The 15573-nt window shown below is 43.4% G+C and overlaps 1 protein-coding gene across 1 annotated transcript in view; it reads left to right on the plus strand.

Annotated features, from left to right (window-relative positions):
* The window catches only part of LOC119905827 (E3 ubiquitin-protein ligase HECW1), a 104785-nt gene that overhangs the window by 16763 nt on the left and 72449 nt on the right, over nt 1-15573 (plus strand). Inside the window, exons 3-4 of the mRNA XM_038723177.1 lie at nt 3114-3435; nt 9712-9819. Coding sequence (XP_038579105.1) covers nt 3114-3435; nt 9712-9819 — 430 coding nt within the window. The remainder of the gene's footprint in view (nt 1-3113; nt 3436-9711; nt 9820-15573) is intronic.

Consider the following 15573-nt stretch of genomic DNA (forward strand, 5'->3'; position numbering starts at 1 on the left):
GTCTATAGAATAACAAGCAAACATGACTTTTTATTGATTATGCCAATTTTGTTCCTAAAGGCAGCAGGATGTGTTCATTCAGCAGGACTGCATGAGGATTAGTTCACATACTTAAAATTAGATCCCAACCTATAAATCGGCATGTCGATATTATCGACCGATATAAGCTAATTGCAGATAAAGCAGTAGCTGTGTTTATAACAGCCGATAAATGACAAGTGAAAAAGAAACACAGAGACAGAAGACTAATCAGTCATGCTATGAGTGTTGTCATTGCGTAATTTGCCCAGCAGAGGGCGCTCTGCAACTCCCCATTTGGCAACAGGAAAGCCACAAATCCACCACAGACTTTTGAAACGGCATTTTGTCTTGTTATCTTGGTGAGGTCTCATAACTACACATAACAAATGTTAGGGATAATCTTTGTTTATGTTATGTCCTCTGTTATGTTTTGTGTCATATAATATATATCTGGAACCATTAGTTGATCGTTAGAAAAACAACTATTTTATTTTGATAATCGATGCCAAACATTCTCTTGTTCTAGCCTCTTAAAGGATTTGTTGTTTTTTACTTGAAAATCTGTTTTGAAGGGCATTACGGAATTTGAGAATGAAAATGTGATCAACTGTAAAACAGAATATTGTGGAATCTGCCAAACTGTGGACGCATTTGATGTAAATCTGACAGCGGTGTTTTAGTGTCATTTACGCCGCTGCCTCTCTCCTCTGCTCTGTGTTACTGGTGTTTCACTAAGGGCGGGGCTCAACGCCTCCTGCGCACACACACACACACACACACACACACACACACACACAAACACCGTCATATCGAAGTCAGGGTGCTAGCAAAAGCTAATTTCTTCAACAAACTCTCAAAAGTGCAAACACATTGGCAGATGCAAGACGCAAGCTAGTCTTAGTGTGTAGTCTTTGTGGTGGTGTGGGCAGAGTCAGATATCCCTTTGAGAAAATGAGAAAGCTACGTCCGGTCAGGCTTTGTAAAGAAGGAGGAGCGTTGCTCTCATGAGAGCAGCCTCAGACAGACCTACTTATAACGTGTGTTCAGCAACATATGGAGGCTGTCCTGCAGAAGATCTGTGGGAAGAAATGATAAGTGATCAGCTATGCTAATAACTTATTTTATAGAGGACAATTCAAGTACTGTACATGTGCTGCAAGAATGCATTCATTGTGAATTGTCCCCTATTAAAGAATATTATGGTATATTAATATCCTACTGTTGCAGTACATTTATTGTGTATTGTCCCCATAAATAATTGCACATACATTTGAATTGCAGCTTGTGCTGCCTTGGGCCCCTCCCCCGTCCCAAAGCATTCAGAGGCGGCCCAGTCCTCACGCAGCAGTCCCTCTCATCTGTATTCAGAACAGGAGATGTTCATCCCTCGTTTCGAGACTGCAAAATGAATCGTGCTTGATTGAACTTTTGCCGGACCCCAAGCCCGGGTAGAGGAGAAGGGTTAACATCAGGGGAGTTTCCAGGCTCTTGAAACACTGGGGGCTTAGCCCAGCCCAAAAAACTTTCCCCCATTTAATTATTAAATATCATAGGCCATAAATCCATCCATCCATCCATCATTAAGCGCCCCCCGCAGGGTCGTGGGGGGCTGAAGCCAATCCCAGCTGACATTGGCCAAAAGGCAGAGTGCACCCTGGACAGATCGCCAGTCATATAAATACATTTATTGTGATCTTTATAATTACTACTGATAATAATTAACACTGCTAATAAAATTTGGGCTTTAAACACTTCATTTCTTGCATTCTGGTGATTTTTTCTGCACCAAATTATTAAGGAAATGTCTTTATTTATATAAAAGGAAACACATGGTTCAGGTGACAATTCAAATTCAAAATAAAAATTAAAAAATAGTGTATTTTAATGCAGTAAAGCTCTCAGGTATTCTGTAAGTGTGGCACCTTTTGACCTCAATGATAAATTAGATTAATTAATTTGAATTCAGTTAGAAACTCCTGGACTTTAACAGCTCTTGTGTTTCAGCAGTTTTCTGCTCATGCTCAAAACTTTCTGCATATTAACAATCTCTCCCACATATCTGCGTTCTCTTACATTTGCAGAATAATATTTTGAGACAAAAGTCATAATATTATAAGAAATAAAATTGTTATCTGATGAGAATGAAGTCATAATATTTTAACACCTGCTCCTCTGCTGTGCCGAGGAATAACGGTGGGGGGGTCATGTTACATGAACTTCAAACAAAATGGAGCAATATTATTGTTAGTAGCCTCTGTTCTATGAAGACCTGCGAGAAAGGCTGTGTCATGAGGATTTTTGCATATTAATATGGAAAATATTTTTGTTGCTGTTGTTGAGCTACAGGCAAAACATGACCTGGCAACACCAATGGTTAACATCTTAACCCCTGGTCTATATTTATGTACTGTCTTTGTATTGGAGTTACAATAAAGAAATTAAAATAAAAAAAATAAGACAGGAAGAGAGTTGAAATTGTGACATTCAAAAAAACAGAATCAACAGAAGAAAGTTAATTTATAGTAAACATATTTAGGGTGTTTTTTACTCGTTCCCACGACATTATTCCTCCTACTTCCTACGTCCATCAAAATTACATGCACAAGGGCAATAATACAAGGTGATGACATCATTTAGCAACTTCTAGCACTTTTAGGATAGCCAATAGCTACTTTCCTTACTGAGGAGTTGGCAACACTGCCAAGTTTTGGTTGAACAACCTTGGACTCTGAGAAGCAGCAATATTTTTCAATTTAGTTTTTTTACATTAAGACAATTATACTGCACTACAGTCAGCAGTGTAGAGTGCAGGAGAAGACTCAACAGCCACACAAAGCAGCCCTTACAGCCCTCCGTAGTAACATATATTCACTTTTGTGAATATTTTGTGAATAATATCACCAGCTACCATCATCAGCTAACAGCATGCGTAGCACACCAGAATGTTGCTTTAGTATTTGTAAACTTTTATGGATATTACTCCAATAACCTGGGTTAACCTAGATGCTTTCTCTTCTTTTTCTTTGCGTTCAGAATAAAATCTTTGACGTCTTTATTTAGCTGAAAACTTCCTACTGTGTATTTTGTTGCAGAACTTGTACCAGAATCGGTTCCTGGGTCTGGCGGCCATGGCCTCCCCAACCCGCAGCAGCCAGACCCGCCAGCGCTGTAAGGACGCGGTTCGTCACAGCTACGGCCCAGACACCTATGCTGTCAACGGTCTGAACCAGGAGGCCTTCATGCTGGGGCTGTCGCGGTCCACCAGTGACACTGATCTGGTCTCCCCAGATGCTCGCTCCACCCTCACCATCAGCTCCTCCCACTACACCATAGGCCAGTCTGAAGACCTGGTGATCACATGGGATATCAAGGAGGAGGTAGATGCTGGAGACTGGATCGGCATGTATCTTGTTGGTAAGTGAGATATTTCATGATGATATTGAATGATTTAAATCTGTTTGGCTAGATAACATCAAAATAAATTAAGGTTTGGCTGAAATTACCATGTAACAGATTTATAAGGTGTGTCTTTACCTTGCAACTTCTTGTGTATCCTCTTTGTAGCCCTTTTTGTTTTGTGCCAGTTAACCTTAAATCCTTCACCCAACGAGCTGGTGTTAGTGCAAAAACCAAGGCATTATCCCTCACTGACTTCCCACCCTCCAACAGTCATTTGATTGTTGAGTGAATTAATCAGGCATCATGACCCCCCTCAAACTGAACTGAATTTTTTACTATATAGTCTACAAGGGCTGCACAATTAATGGAATATTGATTGCGATTACAATTTTAGCTTCCCACAATTAAATGAGCATGATCGACGGCGATATCGCCGTTTAAAATTAGCTCATGGAAAAGTCTGCTGCATATCAAATCAAACGCTTCCTAAACTTCCAGCCAAGGGGGCGATTTGGCTGCGTGTGCACCCTCCTGTTGCTACAGAGTAGACAGTAAAGTCCAGGAGCACACATGTGTCCACTGCATACTGCATACTCCTGATATAAATAATAAATAAAAATCATAGTTAAAACATACAAAAAAGAACCATTTATATACATAGCCATAGGTGCCATTTACACTGGGGATGCTGGGGACATGTACCCAGCATATTTTGAAATGGCTGATTTTGTCCCCATCACTTTTTTTTCATCAAGCATTTGTTAAACATGGTCTGAAAAATAGCTTGCACGAAGACATATTAACTAATACATTAAAATACCTTGAGAAAGGTGTATTTGCACAATAGGAAAACATGCAAAGCCATTTAAATATAGAAGAAACAAATGTGCATTGTCCAAAAAAGTAACAGGCTGCTGATTACTGCGTTATATTTTTCTATTAATGAATTGTCACCTGGCAGCTGAATTTTTTGTTTTTATTTCCACCCTAAATTGGAGCAGAAGATTTCACTTTCATATATTTTAGCATTTCATATTTCTACAAAATAGTGTAAAAAACCTTCTCATATTGTTTTTGAGCATTGTCAGGTCTTTTGACACAAGTGTATCATTGTGCCCCTAATCTGAGCCCTTATATCCCCACCACTTTTCAACACAAAGTGACGTCCCGTACGTAGCCTACTTAATCTTAGAAAAAGCACAAAAAGCAAGCAGTGATTACAAAATCAACAAAATCTAAACAAGTCATGCCATAAAGATACTTTATATTTTGCTTCTAGGAGATGCTGCACTTTATGGACCAGTCTTGTTTTTATGCAAAGATTTGTAAATTAGCGAAAAGGCAGCACATCATGGATGTGAAAACAGTTGCCTGTTTATCTAAATTTGAAAGCGCAATAAAAATATGTTGCCCCTAAAATCAATGAATAATCGTGATAAATGATCATGATCTGAATATAGATCAAAATAATCATGATTATCATTTTGGCCATAATCGTGCAACCCTATAGTCTACAACAGAAATATGATGACAATATAATTGTAACAGTATAATTCCAGTGGGTGTGTTCAGTCTGTGTGATACTGTAGACGGTAGATTCATTGGTTGTTATTGTCACGAGTTAGGCTGAGGGCAGACTGAGGTGTGGACCCAAATGCAGACAATACGAGAGGTGGTGCAGTTCAGAAAATATTTATTAACTCAAAACTTAACTTAAACAGGCTTCCACGGGAGCTCGAGGCAAGAGTCCAAACAAAGGTAATTCCAACAGAAACATAATCCACAGTCAATATCCAAAAACAAGGAACAAAGTACTATCCAAAGGTAACAGAGCACGGGAGAACACTCAACCAAGACTCAAGAATGTGACCAAGACACAAGCAGGCATATATACACAGGGACTAACGAGCGGGTCGGGAGCAACACAGGTGAGGGGGAATCAGAACTAATGAGACACAGGCAGGCAGAGAGAAAGCAGGGGAAAACAGACAGACACCAATAAGGCAATAGGGAAACTAATAATAACCAGGAAGAAACAGAATAATATAAATAACTGATCCAGAACATAAGCAGACAGATCACACATATACAAATAAACTACAACTAACAGGGAAGACAGACTGAACTAAGATTGTGATGAACAAAAGACTAGATTAAGCTACAAAACCCCAAACATGATAACATCAAATAAAGCTTACAGAACACAGAACACAAAACCAAACCTATGAAAACAGACTAAACAGGAAAAACATGAACACAACCTATACAGATAGGAATGGGCATTTTAGGCAAAAATACTATTTGATAGTCATTGGGAATTATTCGACCATTCTTTGAAGCTCCGTAGTTAATCAGTATCAGAATCAGCTTTATTGCCAGGTATGTGGACACATACAGGGAATTTGACTCAGGATTGTACATTGCTCATGAAGTGCTTACTCATACAAAACTACCATAGTAGTAGTACAATAATAAAACAATAATAAAATAAAATCAGACACAAACTACAGTATAGACAACACTAATATACACACTATGAATAAACAATATAGACATATTGACAAATAGTGCAGTGATCAGAGTGCAAAGGATGCAAGAGTAAACTATTATTCTCATTATGTACATGTTGAAGGTGGATATGATATACAGGTACACATGTACACAGTGTGATGGAGCATAGTGCAAAGGATGCTGGAAAAAATAAATAAGACCTATGACCTTATGACCTGAGGTAGGTGTATTGGTATACAGTATATACAATATGACATAGTATGCACAGCACTGAAATAGAGAATTGTGAATAAATATATATAAATATTGCACAGGAATTGTACCTGACACTGTGAGTCAGAAATCAGCGGTTCATCGGAGTGGCTTGTGGGAAGAAACTGCTTCTGTGTCCGTACAGTGCTCTGTAGCGCCTACCAGAGGGGAGGAGCTGGAACAGGTTGTGTCCGGGGTGAGATGGATCTGCAGTGATGTTTCCTGCCCGTTTCCTGACTCTGGAAATGTATAAGTCCTGAATGGAGGGCAGGTTGGCACCGATAATTTTTTCTGCAGTCCTGACTGTCCGTTGTAGTCTGCTCCTGTGGAACCCAGAAACCTGAAGGATTCCACAGCAGACACAGGGCTGTTGAGTATGGTGATGGGGGGTAGAGTTGGGGGGCTCCTCCTGAAGTCCACGGTCATCTCCACAGTTTTTACCGTGTTAAGCTCCAGGTTGTTCTGACCGCACCAGAGAGCCAGCTGATCAACCTCCCATCTGTAGGCCGACTTGTCACCGTCCCGGATGAGGCCAGTGACTGTTGTGCCGTCAGCGAACTTCAAGAGTTTGACAGATGGGTCTCTGATGTGCAGTCGTTGGTGTAGAGGGAGAAGAGCAGTGGGGAGAGCACACACCCCTGAGGGGCACCAGTGCTGATAGTCCGGGAGCTGGATGTGATGTTACCCAGCCTCACCTGCTGATCCCTGTCAGTCAGGAAGTTTGTGATCCACTGACAGGTGGAGGCTGGCACAGTGAGCTGGGTGAGTTTGGTGCTGAGGATGTCCAGGATGATGGTGTTGAACGCCGAGCTGAAGTCCACGAACAGGATACTCGCATATGTTCCTGGAGAGTCGAGGTGTTGCAGGATGTAATGCAGACCCAAGCTGACAGCATCATCCACAGACCTGTTCGCCCTGTAGGCAAACTGCATGCGGTCCAGCAAGGGGCCTGTGATGTCCTTCAGGTGGGCCAACACCAGTCTTTCAAAGGACTTCATGACTACAGATGTCAGGGCGACGGGCCTGTAGTCATTTAATCCAGAGATGGAGGTTTTTTTGGGACCGGGATGACTGCGGAGCGTTTGAAGCAGGAGGGAACTTCACAGCTCCAGTGATTTGTTGAAGATCTGAGTGAAGATGGGGGCCAGGTGGTCCGCACAGATTTTCAGGCACGATGGTGAGACAGGTCCAGGAGCCTTCCTGATCTTCTGCCTTTGGAAGAGGTGGCTCACATCCTCTTCACAGATCTTGGGTGCAGGTGAGAGGTCAGAGGGGGAAGGTGTTTGAAGATGGAGTTGGAGTGGGGGAGAGGTGTGACTCTGGGCTTTTCAAACCTACATTAGAAACCATTCAGCTTGTCTGCCAGTTGTTGAGTACCAGCAGTGTTGGGGGATGGTCTCTTGTAGTTTGTGAGTGTCCGCAAGCCACTCCACACTGACGCAGGGTCGTTGGCTACAAAGCTGTTATTTAGCTTTTCAGCATAGCACCTCTTTGCAGCTTTGATCTCTTTAGTCAGTGTGTTCCTGGCCTGGTTGTACAAGACTCTGTCCCCACTTCTGAAGGCCTCCTCTTTGGTCTGTCGAAGCTGCCTGAGTTTTACTGTGAACCAGGGTTTTTGGTTATTGTATGTGCGGAAGGTTTTAGTCGGAACACACACGTCCTCACAAAAACTGATGTAAGATGTCACAGTGTCAGTTAGTTTGTCCAGATCAGTGGCTGCAGCCTCAAAAACACTCAGTGTCAGTGCAGTCAAAGCAGGCCTGTAACTAAAGCTTTGACTCGTTGGTCCATCTTTTCACAGTCTTTACAACAGGTTTAGCAGATTTCAGTTTTTGCCTGTGTGTTGGGATAAGATGAACCAGACAGTGATCAGAGAGTCCCAAGGCTGCACGGGGAACAGAGCGATAGGCGTCCTTTAATGGTGTGTAGCAGTGGTCCAGTGTGTTAGTGTCCCTGGTGGGACACTTAATATGCTGTCTGTACTTTGGAAGTTTATGACTGAGGTTTGCTCTGTTGAAGTCCCCAAGAACAATGAGCAGGGAGTCTGGGTGTTTTTCTCCACGTTAGTTATCTGGTCGGCCAGGTGTAGTAACGCCTCACTAACACAGGCCTTAGGTGGAATGTAAACAGCGACCAGAACAAACGAGGAAAACTCCTGCGGTGAATAAAATGGTTTACAGTTTATAAATAATGTCTCTAAGTGAGGCCTGCATGATTTCTTCAACACTGTGACATCTGTGCACTTCGTTTATGTAGAAACAGAGTCCGCCTCCCTGTGTTTTTTCCTGTGAGCTCCCGTGAGCTCCCTTTCGCGATCCGCACAGATGACATTAAATCCCAGTTGATAAAGTGCGCTGTCCGGGATGTAATCCCAAGGCGGCCGTCTGCGGCGCCATCATGTTTCCATTAACTAGCTGGCCTCTCCACTGTTGAAGGATGGTTGTGAGACATGGTGGAGTTGACGCTGTAAACAGGAACTTTATGTCCTCGGCAGGAGTGAACACAATACACAACTTTAACATAAGGCCTTTTCAGACGGGGAGTGACGCTCAGCCTGCGGATCCATGTGAACAGACAGGCAGTACTCTGCGAGTAAATGCCAGCCACTCTGTGGGTAGTAACCATGTCAAAAACTTCTGTGCACTACTGAATCTCTGCTGATACAACTATATTTTCTATGTAGAAAACATTAAAAGCTGCTCATTGCTCCTCCTATCAGATTGCCCACGCATCCCTTCCTACCCACTCGCCTCTAATTGAAAATAAATTACTGGGCGCGTCAGGCTGCATCTGAGCATCCTGACCATCTCACAGCGCCGTAGCCGAACTACCAACGCCCGGTAGTGATGTGTTACTATCAGGCACCGGTAAAAACAAAGGAAGAAAAATTTTCACAAGATGATAGTCGCAACTTTTAGATTTTTTTTATCATTTCACAACTATTGGAAAATTCAAAAATCCTGCCCCATCTCTAATAGAGGAACAAATTATCTTCTGTTCTGGGTTGCAGCATTCCTGTCTCCCCATCTGTATGTCTTTCAAGGGGAACTCCCTTCAATTTGACCGCCACTCACCACTGAACAGCCTACTTGGAACAATCACTAAGAAAACCATTCTTCTGAATTGGAAAAGGGGTTAGGGTTAGATATTAAGTGGTATCGATTTGCTTTAAGTGTAGCATTGTAGCATTTTTCGACACCAGCATGCCCTATTTGTTGACACCTCTACATCCACGCACAAGATATTATTGAGTGTAATTATAAACAACCATGCAGCTAAATTGCACACTTTGGTATGTGTTGCAGTTTTGTGTTGGTGTTTCTGTTATATAAGATTTTTATTTTTACTACAAATGTGTATCTGTGTCAAACATCAGTCATCGGTCTCCTTGATTGCTAATAATTGGTGTCAGCATTGGCCCTGAAAAAAACTATATTGGTTAACCCCTGTTCAAGAGGGGAGTTTTTTAAAGGATTCTGGAGGTTTAGCGTTGCAGTGTGATTTCATCAGTTTAATCTCTTTTCCCAGATGAGGCTTTGTCTGAGAACTTTCTGGACTACAAGAACCGAGGCATCAATGGATCTCACAAGGGACAGATCGTTTGGAAAATTGATTCCAGCTCCCACTTCAGTGACTGTGAGTAACAAAAACTCACTTTTTTTGAGCGAATAAAAAAGCTGTTATCTGTTTTATAAAGAATGTTTTGCCCGGTTCTACCAGTCAGATGCAGTCTGTCAACGTTTTTATTCATGAGCTATTCAAATAAAACCATCTGTGCGTTATTTTTATAAATGACAGTGGTATCCTCTTCAGAAATATGGAGACATTCAGTGACTCTGCTTAAAGGTGCTGCAAATGTTGTAGTGATGAAATAAAACATCACTCTTCTCTGTGTAGACACTGGCACAGTGCAGACCAAGAAGTAAGTTTCAGCTGGACCTCATATGGTATGTTATAAATAATGACAAACAGCTGGAAATTTCCCGCAATAGTGTGTTAACAGGGGTACCAAGTGAACAGGGCCAGCTTTAGCCTGCTAGGGTTAGGGTGGGCTGGTGGAATCCTAGGTGGACAACTTGACGTAAGTGGCCCAGAGGTTAGAGAAGTAGACTAGTAGTCCGAAGTTTCGATACCTTGGCCGGATGGCACAAAAATCTGGCGAACAACAGCTGGCAATTGGAGGGTTGTCAGGGTTAAGATCAGATGCAAGCTGCCATGCCTCAGGCCTCTCCACACACAACTGTCTGTGTGTTTGTGTATGGTGTATGGTTTGGTGGGCATCTCAGTATCAAGGTATTACAGTGTACCAGGGTATTTAGAAATCCCGAAGGTATGATTTTAAATACCATCAATAACACAGACGCTCCTCTTTCTGGTAGATCGATCATATTGGCTCTTAGATTGGATCAGTTCGGATTTGAGTGGGTAAGTTTCTCTGTACTTTGTCTTCTAACATTAGTGCCGCTTCACATTGCTGCTTTTAAATAATCCCCGAAAATAAACATTTTAGAGTCTGCCAGTCTTGATTAAAAGTTCTCTGTACACTACTGTAATCTACTCTTCCCTTTTTAGAGCACGCCAGTGAAATTACTTCTCTGACGCGCTTATTTCTCCGACTGTCTCTCATCTTGTCTCCCTGTGTATATCTGACTCACTGAGTGGAGTCGCAATGCTGCTGGTTAAAAAAGAAACACTTCAGCATCCTACTGTCACTTCTATCGCCAGCAGCTCAGCTTCTACTTTTTTTTATCCAAATACCCTCATATACTGTATAATGTATAATGCCAGGAAGGTTTGAAAAAATAGATGATGCCCAAGCCTTTCATCAATGAATATTCTCCTGATTTTACTTTCTTGCGTGGTCTCCTCTTCTTCACCCTGACACACAGTAAAACCAACTCTGAATCTGCCGGTGGCATCTTTTAATAGTACTTGTGCTACCTCTGATATTAGTAATGTCAATTTTCCTTTCCTAACTTACCACAGGCCCTAAACCCCTGCAATACAGATATGATTAAAAAAACCTTGTTACACCTGAATCACAACAAATATGACCCTGCCTCACTGGCTCAGAACTATACATTTTAGAAGTCTTCGTTATATAACACCCGCTGCCTCTGTTCATCCAAGTTTTGTCAGATTTGGATTACTGAATGTGAGGTCCCTTGGTCGTTATCCAACAAGTCTAACAAACGTAATGTGTTTCTCATTTCTTAAACACGGATAAACCAGAGTGACTCTATCCCATGATTTTTAATTCTCTAACCAGGTGGTTAAGAAGAGTTGCTCTCTGGTCTCTGTTGTCCAGTTTACATCCTTTGAATCCTTATGCTTCAAAATTAATGATTTACAGACCTCCAGAACATTTGAATGCCTTCATCAATTTATTCTCTGAACTATTAACTCGTATTCGTTCCCCAAATCATGACAGGATTTTAATACTTGGTGACTTTAACATCTGTTGTCTCTCTGTCTTACTTCTCTTTGACTCTTTCATCTTTTTCAGTCAATAACCAGTTCAAAACTTGTCAAAAATAATACGCTGGATTTAGTTTTATCCTCAGGTTGTATATTTCAGGACTTGTGTCTTGTGATATTGATTTTTCCTCACTTATGTTGCTGTAAAACACTTTGTCACAAACCTGGTTTCTTTTGAATGTGCTCTGTAAATAAATCTGACCCTTACCTAGTGCTCGGATGGGTTTTATGCAGAAGATTATTTTTTTATTTAAAGTAGAATTCTATTCAAGCAGTTTGAAGCAAGGAAATTGGGAGGTAGTGAAGCAGCATTTCAGAGTTTACTGCTACCCAATGATTTGCATCAGTGGGGGTAAGATTGATCTTCCCTAAAATATAAAAAATCCTTCAGCTAGACATAATCAACTCCATAAGATTTATTTTCAATGGATGAGCTCTGATAGCAAATAAAATTAAAACCTAATCCAGTTTGACTTCTCGTTGTAGCCAATATTTATAATGTGATATATATATTTATATATGTCATATTCACAAAGCTAGGAGGTAGTCTTATTCATACTCAAACTGGTAGACTTTTAAAGCGTGCTGTAGGCTACCCGCACAATCAGAAGTTAGAAACGCTAATAGTGTTTTCTGTGATATTTTTCCATTGGCTGAAAAAAAATTATACAGGGGATAATTTCCTTTACACATGGTTTCCTCCCCTCCCATGTGTTGAAGCAGGGACAGATTTGGGAAATTCTGCCTTAACAGATGCCATGATTAGCACATGGATTGTGTCATGTAACATTCGTTATAGCTGCAATAATCAATATTTTTATACTGACATTGACTTGGTGTTAAATGAATGTCGCTCTGCAGTTCCTCCCAGCTCTACAGAGCTTTCTATCATCTTTCTGCTCATTGTTTTGGTTCAGTATTACAGCTCGCACCAATCTCCTTTCCAGCAGCAGGTGCCTATTTGAAAAACTCTGATTAACCATGGAACCCTACCTGCCCAGCACTGAACAGCAGAGGAAGTTAGCAGCTAGCTGGTGAACATAATGGAGCATTTAGCAGCTAAAGAGCCAGATATTTTTCTCAGGAGTTCATGAAGACCAAAGGAGTTAAAAGGAGAGTGAATGGTGACTTACATTTGTCAGGTGGCCAGAAACACCAACAGCTCCAATAAATACTAAATAAGTGGTCAAAATTACAGTACATTCACTACTTCACTGTGGTGTTTTTATATTCTGTCTCAAAGAACAAAGTGGATTGAGCCTGTAAGCCTACATAAAAAGGGAGGGAGACAGTCACAAATGGTGCACAATCACAGTATTTAGGGACATGGGGAATTGTGTGAGTGAGAGAGACTATGTGGATGCACACATGAAACTGAATACATTTATCATTGTGAAGCCGTGCAGTTGTTTCCATTTAGTAACCCCAGCCTCGTATCCCAGGTGGAGGTGGCTTTTTCAGAAGCTTTAGGCTTTATAGGACTGAAGCTGTTAACACTGTTAGTATGGGAATGCCTCTGAAAACTAACGCAAATAATACAGCTGCTTTCACTGTTATCACTACACTACTGCCAATATCATAGTAACTCACTGATGCAGTACTGCTTCCACTAATACAAACACATCTTCTTGTTTTTGTTAATCAAATGTGATTGATCAAATTAATTCAGGTTAACTGCAGGTTCAGACAGGAGGTGAAGCACTAGCATGGCTGTTCACACAAGAAGTGCATTTCTCTGCTCCTGTGCTCATTTCCAGTCACACATACAGTTGATCTTTATCATGTATCATGTGTCTTCCTTGTCATCATTATCGTATGTCTCCTTGTTCTAGCTGCATAAGTCTTGCATGCATGAGCATGAACACAAGCTAAGAAACAAAGAAAGCATGTGAAGTGGGAGCTTTAAAGTTGCACTGCACCGTGTGTGGTTGTGTCAAATCAAAGTATATGTATGTGCTCTGTGTAGGATAACGGTGCCAGGTTAGAAAAGAGGATGGCTAGTTTGCATGCACCCCCTGTGTCAGTGAAGCATCACTAACATCACCTTAGCATGTGAGTACCAAATAACCTAACAATGAAAACACATCACAACAATAAACCTCAGAAAAACCCATCAGTGTGTACACTGACAAAAGGTCAACAGTCCTGTGCTACGCCATGTACGCTGTTACTCTATGCTATGCCCAGTTAAGTTACGTTAGGTTAAGTTACCAGACCATAGAAGAAGAGAAATTGCTTGGTGTGCTACTGGCTATTCTGTTTTGGCCGAAGGATTTGGAGTTTTACATAGAAGAGGTTAGCGATATATTCACTCTCTTAAGAGAAACAGCTTGTTCTATCTCACACAGGCTCCGCCCTCTACTGGACTCTATGGGTACTACCTCTCCCCCTATCACACGCACGTACTCGCCCACTGAAATTTTGAATACTGTAAGTAGCCGACCAATTGGACGTCGCTACTGTACGTGCGTACCGTATAAATAATGGTGTCCTCACTGCTCAGCATCTTTTTTTCTTCAGACAGACGGCGAACCGCCCACTGACTTTCACCTCCACGGATGGAGTCGCCGCTCCTTGAAGCTCGCCTTTGCCCGTCGTGCCCCGGTCTGATCGCCGGGGTAGACACTCATCGATCCTGCTTTGAATGCCTCGGCAGGGACCACGCCAGAGATGGCATGCCAACCGCCGCCGTGTGTTGACTGCCGAGCCATTCCTCTCATCCGGCGTCAGCAGCGCTGGGAGCATTTCCGGCAGTGTGAGCTCTCCCTCATCTGTGAGGAGAGTGAGGAAGACGCCGGCCCGGATCCCCTCCCTGCCGAGAAGGATGCTCCGGCCCCCGATCTACCGCCTCATTCGGCTTCACGCTCCCTGCCGTCCCTGCCGCCGCCGCTGATCGACGATGATGCTGACAGCCTGTCATCTGCGTCAGCCACCTCTACCGCGGCCATCTCGGCCGTGTCTAAAGAGCAAATTAATTCCTCTTCAGTCCGTCACAACTTCCCCGCGGTTATGGCTATAGCGTCGGGGCGCGTCGGGCTAGCACTGCCCCCCCCCATCCCGCCTAAGCCGGTGAGTCGGCTCCGGGAGGGGTTCTACGGGCCGACTCGCCGTGCTCAGCCCGCCTTCGTCTCCCCGGCTCTCCCAGATATCTGTCAGTGCGCGCCTCGCGCACTGACAGCCCGTTGCGGGTTTGATTGATTTCCTGCGCGTGCAGGGCCACACTGAAACAGCTGTTCCGTGCGTGCCCCCGCTGGAAGAGGCCCTCGCTGCCCACCTTCTTCCTCACTCTGCTGGCTGATCAGCGGGAAGGAGGCCCCGCCCGCCGCTGGCGCAGGACAGGGGGACATTGGAGTATTTTGAAAAAATATTCCAACTGGGCGCGCAGCTGGCCGCAGCGGCCAACAATCTGGGTGTGCTGGGCGTCATGGTGGCATCCGAGTCCCCGATCGCCACCCCCTCCTCATCGGACCAGGTGGATTTCCTGCCCCGAGCCATCGGTCAGATGAACAACCTGGTCCAGGGTGTGGCCACCGCTGCTGGGCGCGTCATGTCTCTGGCCACAGTAGGTTCTCGCCACGTGTGGTTGGGACTTACCGCTCTCCATGGGAAGGACCGGGAGGAGCTGTTGGGTGCCCCCATCTCATCTGACGGCCTCTTTGGCTCCATATCCTCCGCTACTCAGCGCTTCAGAAGGTTGGAGGAGGGGAAGGCGCAGCTCAGTCACCACCTGCCGCTGGCTCACGGCAACGGCAGCGAGCTTTGTCGTCGTAATGCCACCCTCAGACGTCGTGCTCGCCGCCAAGCCAGATCGCCGCTGTCTTCATCACCGGCTACTCAGTGCGGATCCACGGATGCACCGCGCCCTCCCCGAGACACCGGGCCGCCCAGGGATCCCACACAGGCGAGGGGATC

The sequence above is a fragment of the Micropterus salmoides genome, unplaced genomic scaffold (assembly GCF_014851395.1).
Source record: "Micropterus salmoides isolate LMB-PRFRI ecotype aquatic unplaced genomic scaffold, ASM1485139v1 Ms_hic_scaffold_1, whole genome shotgun sequence".
Lineage (NCBI taxonomy): Eukaryota > Metazoa > Chordata > Actinopteri > Centrarchiformes > Centrarchidae > Micropterus > Micropterus salmoides.